At 46.4% G+C, this 13,561-nt stretch overlaps 1 protein-coding gene across 4 annotated transcripts in view; it reads left to right on the forward strand.

The window, feature by feature from the left end:
• The window catches only part of TNS2 (tensin 2), a 132,205-nt gene that overhangs the window by 47,745 nt on the left and 70,899 nt on the right, over nt 1-13,561 (forward strand). The window contains exon 1 of one of the 4 annotated variants that reach the window (XM_033137056.1): nt 7,691-8,098. The exons of the other annotated variants lie outside the window; for them this stretch is intronic. Within the exon in view, the coding sequence (XP_032992947.1) occupies nt 8,093-8,098 (6 nt within the window). The 5' untranslated portion in view covers nt 7,691-8,092. Of the gene's footprint in view, nt 1-7,690; nt 8,099-13,561 lie in introns of those variants that run through there. 4 annotated transcript variants of the gene reach the window in all.

Genomic DNA, 13,561 nt, shown 5'->3' on the forward strand with positions numbered 1-13,561 from the left:
AGTTAACTGAGAAGGTGTGTGTGTGTGTGTGTGTGTGTCAGGATTTTAATCTGTGATTAATGGATTAATGTTGTAATCCTAAACACGCTTATTGGAACTTGGTGACACTTTAAACAAAAAACCATGCTTAGGATAAGGCTACCGGGCTGGAGTCCTATGCACACCTCCAGACAGCCTGATGAAGTCAGCATTCATTCTGATTTGCTTGCACAAAGCTTATATGGTGGTTAGACTATGGGCCTGTCCATACCTGGGCTTAATGTGGGTTGGGAATGCCTTGTATCTCCGTTAATTTTCCCTCATTCATGTAGCTGTCCTCATCCAGATATTGCTGTCCTTCACTTTCTACTCCCTAAATCCAGAGATTCCCTATGCTTTGAAAAATCTGACTAAGAAAGCTATATCGATTGCATAGGGACTCTCCAGATTTGGGGAGGAAAAAGTAGTTAGAGGGAAATGTCACATGGAGATAAAGGAGACACAGGTGGTTCACAATCCACATTAAACCCAGCTATGGATGGGCCCTTAGTCCAGTATTTATTGAGCATTCATCCTGATTTGCTTTCAGGGTGTTTACACATATTCCCATTAATTATTCATCCCACACTTTTCAGTGCATTTTCCAGTCACCTTCCAAACCACAAAGGACCCCTCCAGGTTACCTATTTATTGAGTTGTTTGCCCTGGTTTGCTTGCAAAAGGCTTACACAGAGATTGGATTACTGTATATCTAGTCCAGGGGTGCCCAAACGTTTTTTTCAAACAGGGCTGGATTTGATGAAGTGAACATGTGTGGGGGCTGACCAAAGTTGTTGAGCTTTTTTTTGGATTTTACCCCATGACATATACTGCCACGGGGGCCGGATTAAATCAACGGGCGGGCCGAATTAGGCCCCTGAAACATACTTTGGACATGCCTGATCTAGTCTAGATTGAGCATTAGTTTTTATTTGTTTGTGGGACAGTTATATGGCAATGAGCATTCACCTTGCTTTCATCCTGATTTGCTTGTGGGATGTTTGCACATCTTCCTGTTAGTCGTTTGTTCACCCCATGCTTTTCAAATGTCTTTCCCTTGCAATTGTTGTTGCTTTCCCAAAAGCCAGATTCTTTTTTAACAAGTGGATTAGTTGCCCCAGGGCCACAGAGCGCTTTAATCCACTTTAGATGTGCAAACCTAATGTTCCAGTAAGTGCTTGTATTCCTCCCTGCAAAACATGAGTAAGATTGTTGCTAGCCCTACTACTTATTATGTATTGAAATTGTAAAATCCTCTCACCGGTCACTCTGCCATTGTGGTAGCTGTTACTGAACAATTATGTTGAATTTCCTGGGAATGTAATTAAAGTGACAGTCTTTCAGACAGACTTCCAAGCCTTTGATTTAGGCTTCATGTGCAAAACATGGGGTTTTGCTTAACCAGCAATTTGATGCATAGGGTTTTGAAGCCAAAGAAAAGAACACATTTCCAGGTTCTTAAGACATTCCCACATGCTCACTAGCTCATTCCAAGCAGTGCTGGGAAACCTACACCAGGGGAAAGAGGTGGGTGGGTGAGAACCAGGAAATGGCATTAATCGTAAAGCAGGAAGGGGAAATGCACTGTATTGGTTTTCCTTTTTTGTGATGAGCTATATTGCCCGGGGGGGGGGGGGTGTTATTTCCAGCAAACTGATCTGCAGGGCACAATGAAGCAAGCAGAATTTAGTTTTGTTCTCAAACTGTCAGCTGTGCTGGGGAAGCTGTTTTAAAAGCACTGATATCTTGACAGATCCTTAAAATAAATTTTAAAAGTCCTGTTCCTGACCTCTGGAGCCCAGCCTGCTATTCTTAAGCCTTGACCAATTCCCATGTGGTTTCCTGAGTTATGGAACACTCTGTTCCTCTGGATGGGAACCTCCCATCCCTTGCAAAGCTCTGCAGCAATGCAGGGGGAGGTCAGAGATAATGTGCTGTAGGTCCCATGAATTAGCTGATTGTCATAGATATGACATACGTATATAGTCTTGGTACACTCTGCAGCAGGAGCTTTGGACCTCAGGCCTTGTGTGGGATTATGGCAAATGCAGCTCTCTTTTTCTGGCCCCCAGGATTCTCCCCCTCATCCCATGCCAATCACCTCACCAGCCCTGCTCTGCATCCTCCTTGATTTTCTTTTGCCTGGCTGGAATAAGTAATTGAGCTCTGATAAATGCCTCTTGAGAGAGAGAGAGAGAGAGAGAGAGAGAGAGAGAGAGAAGAACAAATCAACAAAGTTAAACTGCATAGCTGTTGTTCTACTCACTTTTGCCTCTGGCGCCCTCCATTGCTGGCATGGATGTTGCCCTCAGGGTGAAAAAGGTCCCCCCCACCCCCGCTGTGGAGGATGTGTGGCTCCGGTCAGCAACTCAGTTTTTTGGAAGGCTACTTTGAGAAGAGCCCACCTCCCATTGTGGCCAGATTGCTCACTGGGGCAAGACGGTTTGAGCACCAATCCTGGCCCAACTGCACTGGCTGCCTATTAGAGGGCCTTTTCGGTAGTGGCGCCCACCCTGTGAAACACCCTTCCATCAGATGTCAAGGAAATAAGCAGATATCCTATTTTTAAGAGACATCTGAAGGCAGCCCTGTGTGAAGGCAGGGACGTTTTTAATATTTAATGCTGTGTTGTTTTAACATTCGTTTGGGAGCCGCCCAGAGTGGCTGAGGAAGCTCAGTCAGATGGGCAGGGTACAAATAATATTTTTATTATTATTATTATTATTATTATTATTATTATTATTATTATTATTATTATGTTTCCAGGTGCAATTCAAAGTGCTGGTGTTGACCTAAGGTAAAGGTAAAGGGACCCCTGACCATTAGGTCCAGTCGCGGACGACTCTGGGGTTGCGGTGCTCATCTCGCTCTCTAGGCCGTAAACGTTCCTCTTCAACCAGGCCTCGGGCTGATTGATATTCTATAGTCTTTTAAATGTGTTTGTGGGATGGAGAGCTATTATTTTGTTGTTTTAACTATTTATTTGTGCTTTTAACCTGCATTTTTACCATATGAACTGCCGTGAGATATTGTGATTGTTATGTTGTGGTTACAGTGTCTATATGATTTCTTTTTCTTTTTCTTCAAATAATTTTTATTATATTTTCCCAATTAAACAAATTAAACAGATTATAAACATATAACAGTAAATCTTGCTCTGCCGAGCTTCGACTTCCCCTCTTCACGTCAGCAGGTTTTCTAGTCCAATATAAACACAGTTTCTCACTTTAAACCTTCCACAATGTCGTAGGGTCAGTCCAATCCCGCTAGTGTCTTCAAACTTCCACAGTTAGATCTTATATAATCAATAAATTTACTCCAATCCTTTTGGAATTTTGATTTATCCTGGTTTCGGATCCTGCCAGTCAGTTTTGCAAGTTCCGCATATTCCATCATTTTTGTCTGCTACTCCTCAATCGTAGGCACAGTGTCTATAACTCTATATGATTTCAGCTCTTCATGTAATCAGCTCTGGGTAGTGATTCAGCATGCTAGCAAGGATATGCTAGGAGTCAAGTCTAACAAGAACAATCTCCTTTATTGCAGTAGGAACTTGAGTGACTGGAGGGAAAAGGCGAGCACCTTTTATACTCTCAGGAACAGGAGTTGGGGAAAGGATACATTTAGATTTTGGCAGGACCATATCAGAGTAAGGATCCGCAGCATGGTGGAAGTGTTGGATTCTGTCTCTCTGACATCGACCAAGGGGTGACTGCGGGGGTAGCCGAATTTTTGGCAGCAGTGCTTCAAGGGGTACTTTAACAGGAGGAAATTCTAGATTTTACATATATACACATACATTCAGCCTATGAGTTTAATTGTTGTTTCTTTGTGTATATATATTTTAAAGTTTTTGTACGTGATTCTTGATCTTGCAATTTTATATGTAAATGCCTAATAAAGGTTTGATAAGGAGGAGTAAGGATCCAAATTGTGCCAACAAGTTAACCAGTAGCAACTGTCACCGCAACCGTTTGAATCACCCAGGAGTGGGAAAGGTAGTTACAGAACTAGCAGAGAAACTAATGTATACACAATAAACCAATACATAACAGTGATGATGGGCGGTATATTTTATTTTATTTTATTTTAGTGGTCTCCTATCTCCATATAACTGCCCCACAAACAAATCAGAATAAATAGTCAATTAAGATGAGATGCAGTCTTAGGGGTGCACAAAAATCACACCTCTCCACTCTGGCTAGAAGCCAACTGCCAGGGCAAGGCTCCAGTGGGCAACTTGGTGGAGGAATCTGGTTGCTGGCATGGGCCGTTGCAGCAGTCCTGCAGGGGCCCCTCCTCATTCGGCCAGGCAAACTTTTTTAGTGTCTGGTCCACGGTCTCTCCTGCCTTCTGAGGTGCCAGTCCATCTACTTGCAAAGGTTGCAAGGTTGCCTAGGTCTGCCTCTGCCTCTACATGAACTTTTGTGCAAGTAATCGGGATGAATGCTCAATAAATTGGTTGTCTGGAGGAGCATGAAGTGAGTTTCTCAGAGGCTTCTGCAGCTAGGGCCTCAGACACTTCCAGAGTGTCATTATAGAATCATACAATCATAGAATCCTAGAGTTGGAAGAGACCACAAGGGCCATCCAGTCCAACCCCCTGCCAAGCAGGAAACACCATCAAAGCATTCCTGACAGATGGCTGTCAAGCCTCTGCTTAAAGACCTCCAAAGGAGGAGACTCCACCACACTCCTTGGCAGCAAATTCCACTGTCCAACAGCTCTCACTGCCAGGAAGTTCTTTCTTGTAGTTTGAATCCATTGCCCCGTGTCCGCTTCTCTGGATTATTTTATGCGCGGGATTCAAGTCTCACAACAGCAAGTTCAATTATGCAATTAAAACAGATTTGGCTTTCCTTTGTAACAACAACAACAACAACAACAACAACAACAACAAATAATAATAATAATAATAATAATAATAATAATAATAATAATAATAAATAATTTACTTATATCCCACCCATCTTGCCAGGTTTCACCAGCCACTCTAGGCGGCTTCCAGCAGAATATTAAAAATAGAATCAAACATTTAAAACTTCCCTAAACAGGGAATCTGCCTTCAGGTGTCTTCTAAAAGTCAGATAGTTGTTTATTTCCTTGACATCCGATGGGAGGGCATTCCACAGGGCAGGCGCCACTACCGAGAAGGCCCTCTGCCTGGTTCCCTGTAACCTCATTTCTCACAGTGAGTGAACCACCAGAAGGCCCTCAGAGCTGGACTTCAGTGTCCAGGCTGAATGATGGGGGGTAGAGATGCTCCTTCAGGTGTACTGGGCCTTTGGGGCCATTTAGAGCTTTAAAGGTCAGCACCAACACTTTGAATTGTGCTCAGAAATGTACTGGGAGCCAATGTAGGTCTTTCAGGAACGGTGTTATATGGTCTCGGCGGCCACTCACATGCTATTTGTAGTAAAGAAAGTGGGATAAAGAGATGCACTGGAAAGTGTGGAATAACGATTGCTCAATTTGATGTGTAACCTCCCTGCAAACAAACCATGATGATGCTGGCAGTGGTGCCCGGGGTGTGCATGCATACATGTGCGCACGCTGGGCAGGACTGGGGGCAGGGCATGGAGGGTGAACAAAATCCACCACGCCAGCCCAGCCCTTGACGCCAACACTGCAAGGTGGGCGCAGGGCCTGGAGGGGTCATGGAGCTGTGCTGTGCTGCCTGCCTGCACAGGGGGGAACCCAACTGGCTGATGCAGTGCTTGGTGAGTGCATCCCCCAACACTGGTCAGGTGGTCCTTCAGTGAGGGGGCCAGGGGTGTGGCAGCAAAACCAGATGCCTGCTAGCAGGTAGGGCAGGGTGGGAATCCCTGTGGGGGGGCATCTTGTTTCCAGCCCCTCAAAATCCTGTGCCTGGGGCTAAGCCCCCACCCCACCCCAGCCCTTCCCATGCTACATCCCTGGATGCTGAACAAATATAGCATCTGGAAGTAACTTGAGAATTGGACTACACTGTCCTGTGATTGTTACAATCGGGCTGTTCTTAAAAGTGTGATTTTGGCTGTTGTCTTCTTGCTGCTGCACTCATGTGGCTAGTCTGCTAGAGAAAAATTAGGGGCCTCCAGACATCCTTTCTCTTGTGCATTCATGATGATTTGTACTCATTATGGTGTTGGGGTTCATATTCAACCCTGCTTTTGATACTGTCTACGCCTCTAAAATTTGTTGGGCAGGCATACTGCTTCATTTCCACTCAGTACATGTCCTGCGGTTTCCTGCTTTTCATACCGCAAATGTTCTGGGTTTGTGTGTGTGTGTGTGTGTGTGTGTGTGTTTGTTTATTTTTGTAACACTTTCATTGAACTATAGTGCAAAGGTGCCCCTCCTGATGGCAATAATAGGTAACACTGGAGAATCATTGCAGACCTAATAAAATGGAATGATGCATGGATGGTCCAATATAAATTCACAACTGATGCATCCACTGCTATTGCATCTGTGACATGTAGAATTACAATCTCAGTCTGGAGGGCCCTGTAAAAGAAACCCAATGCTACCACTACTCCCATGAAATGTTTTACTGGGTGGATAAAGAAAACACCACCTAGATTTCTGGCATCTGCCACCTTTTATTCCTTTGATAGATTCAGTATTGCTCTACTTTCTATCCTTCCTGACTGCCTGTAAACTGGGGGGGGGGGGCAGAGGAAACTGGATATATTCAGAAGTTTAAGAGTTGCCTGAGCATTGGGTTGGTTTCAGAGTGCTCATCCTGCACACATCATTTCCCCCAAATCTCCAGTCCCTTAATTTGTGCGCTTTAAACTAATCTTTCTTGCCCTGAGGAAACAAGGGTGTTAGGAGCAGTTGCTGGAAAACACAAGTCACTAGTGTGCTTTTGCCCTCAGGCCCTGCTTGTAGTCTTCCCACAGTGGCCACTGTGAGAACAGGATGCTGGATGGGCCATTGGCCTCATCCAGCAGGGCTTTTCCTTCTGTTCTTAGGAATCAGGCCGTTGGTTTCCTCAGGGCATGTGAGGTCTCTTCAGGGTCTCAGGTGGAGAAGGTTCTCCCCAGCACTGCTACCCAATATGCTTTTAACTGGAGATGCCAGAGATTGGGCCACTTACATTTGAAGCATGCGCTGTACCATTGAGAACCAGTGTGGTGTAGTGGTTAAGAGTAGTAGACTCGTAATCTGGTGAACCGGGTTCGCATCTCCTCTCCTCCACATGCAGCTGCTGAGTGACCTTGGGCTAGTCACACTTCTTTGAAGTCTCTCAGCCCCACTCACCTCACAGAGTGTTTGTGGTGGGGGAGGAATGGAAAGGAGAATATTAGCCACTTTGAGACTCCTTCCGGCAGTGAAAAGCGGGATATCAAATCCAAACTCCTCCTCCTCCTCTTCTTCTTCTTCTTCTTCTTCTTCTTCTTCTTCTTCTTCTTCTTCTTCTTCTTCTCCCTTAATGCTTGCCTGCTTCCATCTATTCCCAGTCTGAATAGCCATCTCCATCCCCTTCAAAACTCACTTCCTGAGGCTTGCCATACCATTCTGGATTCTTAATAATAATAATAGGATTTTCAATTTTCAATTATTTTTCCAGGAAATGCATTACAGTATAACAATATGAACAATAAAAACACGAGTCATGTGAGTTACAGAGTCAATGCCTTCAGAGTTTAACTCGCCATACAATAAAAAGGTTCTGCTAAGGCTGTCTTTTAATTTCCATAATTTACCCAGATTGTGAGATTTCTGTTCCTTTGGCACCAGATTTGGATTGGTGTGCATAGCAGTGTAAACACAACCCTTCACATGACTGGGATGTTGTGTAGCTGGGGGAAGCACCTCGACTGGCACACAATAGCGGGCAGTCATTGCGCGGCACTGTGTGGCTGAGTCAGTGAGTAAACATGTTGTTCTGGACTCACTGAGAGCAAGGAAGGAGGGGGAATGGATGCTACAGCAGCTCCTTGTGGGCCCTGATTATGTAAGAGTCACTGTGCCCAGACAGTTCCTGCTTTGGTGAACCTCCTTGCCCGCCGGCAGAGGCTGTGGCCAGGACCAGCCCACCATCCAAACGGATGGTTTCCTTCCCCAGCTTGGTGCAGATTTCAGCATGTTGGTAAGAGATACTAGGTACCTGATTTTGCCATTGCAAAGATGCCTAGCTGTGTTTTGTGTGTGTGTGCTTGTGTGTATGCATATGTATATGTGCATATTAGGATGGAAGAACCGGCCCATTTTGTTTCCTTGTTTCTCGTTTTCCCAGTCTTAAATTTGGTTCTCCACATTTCTGCAGCAATTTGTGATTTATTTATTTATTTATTTTTCATGAGCATTAAAAATAAATAATCAGCATTTTAGTGCAAATTTCTTGATATAAACATGCTATTTTGTATGTGGTTTTTTACTAATGTATACCCTTGTTGTGCAAGGATTTTCCCCATGTATATGCATCTTTGTGAAAGCGGTTGGAGAAGTGCATTGTAAAGTTCAGACAAGCATGCATGTCGGGAAGTGCAAATTTGGTAGATTCTCCTTTAAAAATGAACTGAATTGAATCCCCCCATTTCTAGAATGCACACTGTTTTGTTTTGTTTTTTTATCCATTTCCGCATTTTAGTGACGCTTTCAAAGGTTCCTTACCCAGTCCCTTTGGTTCACATTTTGCTCTTGTGTGCACACTGTAAGGGCTCTTCAGTCCATTACACCGAGGCAAAACCAGAAGATGTACCAGGGCTTAATTCTTCCACAGTAGAATTTCCATTTGATGAGTTCATGGATGAATGGATGCCAGTTTCAAAGGGTGGCATCCAGCAAAGTACCGGTAGTTGCACCAGCGTAGCAACTTCTGCCCATGCAGGGGAACTTCCACTCTCTCTCTTCCATCCCTGCACCTTCCCAAATCTGCTCCAGCAGGTTGGAAGAACACCCAAGGAAGATTTGAGTGCGTGGGTGTGTGGAAACCAGCAAAGGTAAAAGGTGCTGTACTAAGAGGGGGAGGGGAGGTTTGGCACTGTGCAAATGCACTGGTGGAACCAATCTGGTTCTCCTGTTGGTGTGTTTGCACTGCGCCAATCTCCTTGCCCTCTCACCCCTCCTCTCCCCAGTAAGCAACAGCGACCCACCTGCTGTGAGGCAAGTGTTGCAGCTGCATGCCACTCTACCTGGTGAGCCACAGGAAGGCATGTAAACACCTGCAAGCAAACCAGGATGGTTCTTAGTTCTATAACTGCCTGTAAACAAATCAGAACAAATGCTCTATAAAGTCCAGATATAGTCTATTGGCTGCGTAAGTTTTGTAGAAGCAAATTGGGTTGAATGCTGAATAAGCAGGTCATCCAGAGGAGGCTTTTCAGTTGCGAGACGCACAGTTCTAGCTTCACCAGAACACCTGTGCTCCCAGCACAAAGTTGCTATGGGTAAAGTATAAATTCTAAACCATGTTCGTGATGGTGTTCACTGGTGTAATTATTCCAGATTAGCATGGAGATAGTGTGTGGTGCAGAAGAGGTTTTGTTTTGTTTATAAAAAAGGAGGTGGGTCATTCTCAAGGGCCTGGTGCATTTGATGCATTTCAGTGTATGCATGGTTTAGGACCTTGTAATGAACATGCATGCTGGCAGTTAGGTAGCTGACTGCAGTGCCTCAAGCATGGGGCAGGGGCATGTAGTAAGCCCATATTGTGCTAAGAGGGTTGTTGTAAGCCAATTAAAACTATAATAAGGAGAAAATAGGGCCCGTTTCCCAAGGGGGAGTTCCGGAATTTTTACCCTGGGGAAGACCCTGTAGTTTGCAGAGCCTCCCACTTATGCTGAAATGACAGAGACGAACCGTAGCTGAAAAAGCAAAGCGTAGCCTTCCCATTTATTCCAAGATCTGTTGCAACAGAGGTTCCCTAGACGGACAGAGAACCCTGACTTATGGTACAGGGAGACTTATATACATTTCTGTTTTCCATACAAGTCAATGACACGAAAAGGGTGGGAAAAAGGGATTTTACATAAGGTAAGTACATTTTACTGTGTGATTGGATTTGACAATGGTGGTTGAGTGCTTTTTCCTGTCCATCCTTTGACTAGATAACAGTCCTGTATATCTCTGTATGCAGGGTGGAGCCGGCGATTGGAATTTCCTGAATTGCAAATGTCCATGCTTTTGTTATGAATAAAGGTGGTTGTCCTTGTTTATAGTTGACGTCTCGATGTTTATTTCTTGCTGCTTTGGTAGTAGACCCAACAGGTGGCGCGGGTCTGGCTGATGGGTTTAGATCATGCAAATGGTCAAGAGGCTGGGTGGAGAGGCTAATCCAGCTGCAGGCGATAGGCATGGGTGGGGTGCGGAGATGTGATCAGATAATGAGCGGTCAGATTTGCATCTGAACATCAGGATTGTCGCTGTCCGTTCCCCCCCCCCCAACCTGCCCTTCTGCTTCCGGAAAGAAATGGATCAACATGGCTCTCTCTCCCTCCAGGTGGCCTTGCCTTGGACCTGGGTTCCATTGGTCCCCTCTCTGTTCATTGGGGTGATAGTGGGGTGCAGATGGGGTACAGGTGGGGTGCACTCCTATTACAGGGTAGTGTAAAAACTATGCTGGGAATGGGACAGGGAGCACTTAATTGTGCCATTACTGTATTGTTAGAGTGCTGGACAAGGACCAGGGAGATCCAGGTTCAAATCCCTACTCAAGTCACAGCCACACCATGTAGCTAAAGCACATGGCTTCCCCCAAGGAATCCTGGCAATTAGTTTGTTGAGGTTGCAGGAAATAATACCTTTGCAACCTCTAAGCCTAACCCATCTTGCAGGCTTGTGAGGGCAAATGGGGTGGGTGGGTGGAGGTGATCTATGCACCCAGCATTGAACTTCTTTGGGGGAAGGACAGAATAAATGTGGAATAAATGAATTCAACTTTGGGTGGGGTTCCATGTGACTCGCCTCCTATTTTGGGAACTCCCTGTTTACCATCTATGAAATGCCTCTGAAGGGACAAGGGGCTTTCTGGGAAGCTACACATCAGACATTGGAACTGAGACCCCCCCCCCCCAAGGTCTCCATAACTGGCCTCCAATGTCACAAGGACACTCCCGCTTGGCCATTTTCTGCCCTGTGAGCCAAGAAGGCAACAGCAAAGGGGACTTTTTCAAGCACAGCTCTGCCCACATTAACAACAAGAGCAGAGGCTGGTGAGCATTTTCTCTTCTGTGCCCCAAGCAGGCACGGTGGAGAAAGTGAAGTGTGCATGGAAGAAGCCTTGGCAGAGCCTCTGGGATTGACCCGGCAGAGGCAGCAACAGAGGGGCAAAGAGCCCTTTCCCTGCATTCTCAGGTGAGCCTGCATGAGGAAGGGATGGAACTGCGTCAGGAAGGGGTGCACTTGTGTTGTTGGGAAAGAGGGTGGAAAAGCAATTTGCAGCTTAGGTTTTACAGGAGTGAAGGCAGAATCAAGAAGTCTCTTGGGCAAATGAGTGCTCCTAAGGGCGCATCCGCATTTGAGAAAGCAAATGCAGGGGCAGAGAGTATGCAGGGGGAGGGCATTTGGAGAGGAGAATACGTTGCCGGAGGCAGAACTTTCCACAACCTAATCCCTTACGTGACACAGAAAATGCTCTCTCTCTTTCTCGCTCGCTCTCCACAATGATTTACTCCCAGCCAGCTTTATTCTGGTTTTGGAGCTCACCTGGAGATGTCAAAGGGCTGGGAACAAACGTTTAAAAACAGCCTTGCAGAAAGTTGCGACAGATTATTGGTGGGTTGGGGAAAAGGTGAACCCAGCCTTCACTGACTACAGCTGCCATCATGGAGGGCACCAGGTTGGCAGATGCTGGGTGAAGATGTTCGTGCTTGTTGACTGCATTGACCGGGAGTCGAGAAGCATCTGACCATGTTGCCTGCTGATTTGGGTCTTATGACTCTCGGATCACCCTGTCAATTTCGACACAGGGCAGGTCCTTCCTGCTCATCTGTTAAGAGTTCAGTTTGTTTCTTTACTTTTTTGGGAGGGGGGTGGAGGGAGGCCTTTCCCCTCTGAGCTTCAAAAAGCCGCTTCTTGCTGGGCTCCTTCCCCCTTGGCCTCTCACCTGGGCTGGCCAGCAGCTCCTGCATCTTGCCCTTTTAAACAGATAACTTGTTTTCACAGTTAAGAACTGCTGCAACAAAGCAGGCGATTCATGGTTATTTATAGCCCAGCCGGCCATGCTGTGGCCCAGTGTGAATTGGCTCATTCAGTAGGGCTTATGCACACACGCTTTGAAACAGAGCCCTCTTCAGCTCTCCTTGAAAGAACTACATGTCCCAGGAAGCCTTCCTTCTTTGCAAGGCGGGCTTGCAATTTGGGCAGCTTTGCCTGTTCCTGCTCTTTCAGGCCTCATTTAAGCAGGGTGAAACTCCCACCGCCGCTAGGAGCTGGGTGTGCTCTATTTGACCCCCCCCCCCCACTTTACAAATTCAGCAGCCTGAATAATCCCTTTCTTGCTAGGAGGAAATGTTTCTGCTTTCAAGATACAGCATCCTTCTCCAGCCAGTTGCCTTCCAGATGTTTTGGACAGACTGCAGTATTGTTATAGAAAAAATAGGGGGTTTGGCTTTTGCTGTCCAACTCCCCAAGGGACTGAGTCCAGCGGCGGAGGAAGCTGCTCGGGCGCCTGGGGCAGCATGAGCTGCCCATAAGGGTGCACCCAGGGGTGGGGTGAGCTGCCCATGGGAGCAAGGGCAGGACAAGCTCCCCATATGGGCGGAATACACCGCGGGGCCTCCGGAATCTGCCTGCCTCCTCCCACTCAGCCGCCCTACAGCTGGGGGGGAGGAGGAGGCAGCGGGCGGATCGGTTGGGCAGCGCGGAGCCTGCGCACCCACAAGCCACCATGTCTCTCCCAGGAGAGGGGCATGGTTTGGGCGCGCTGCAGGCCCCGCGGTGAGTGCTGCCCGGCATTTTGTCACCCCCTGAGCGGTGACACCCGGGGTGGCCTACACCTCTGCCCCTGACTGAGTCCCCTAAGTCCATGATTGGTCAGAGATGAATGCATGGAGGAACCCCATAAGGGAGTTAGAGGAATTTTTCTTATAACGGTATATAGACAGATGGAAGGCCAATCCAGTGCCCCAGAAGTGTCGTGCAGTGCACAGCCTGCCATGATAGTTCAGCAGCAGCGTAGGACCTAAGAGGAGCCCTGCTGGATCAGACCAAAGCCTTCTCTAGTCCAATACCCTGCTCCCCAAAGTGGCCTACCAGATGCCTATGGGGAAACCCAAAAGCTGGACCTTAGCACAAAAGCACACTCCCCACTCGTGATTCCTGGTGACTTGTATTCACATGCACGTATGTCTGTCAGAACTACTAGCTACTAATAGCCATAACTTGCTGTCTAATCCTTAAAAAAACAAAAAAACAACCAGTCATTTTGTTGCTTAGTTACCGTAGCAGAGATGCGGAATTATGAGGTGGAATCTTAGACTCAGTTTCCCTATAGAAAATTGAAAGTACCAGGAAGATGACATGCAAAAGTAGTTGCTTTTCTCATTTCACAAGAGGCAGAAGCCGGTGAGACATGGAGACAGGTATGAGGAGTGAGACATTGTAGTTATTG

This window comes from Lacerta agilis, chromosome 2, assembly GCF_009819535.1.
Source record: "Lacerta agilis isolate rLacAgi1 chromosome 2, rLacAgi1.pri, whole genome shotgun sequence".
Classification (NCBI taxonomy): domain Eukaryota; kingdom Metazoa; phylum Chordata; class Lepidosauria; order Squamata; family Lacertidae; genus Lacerta; species Lacerta agilis.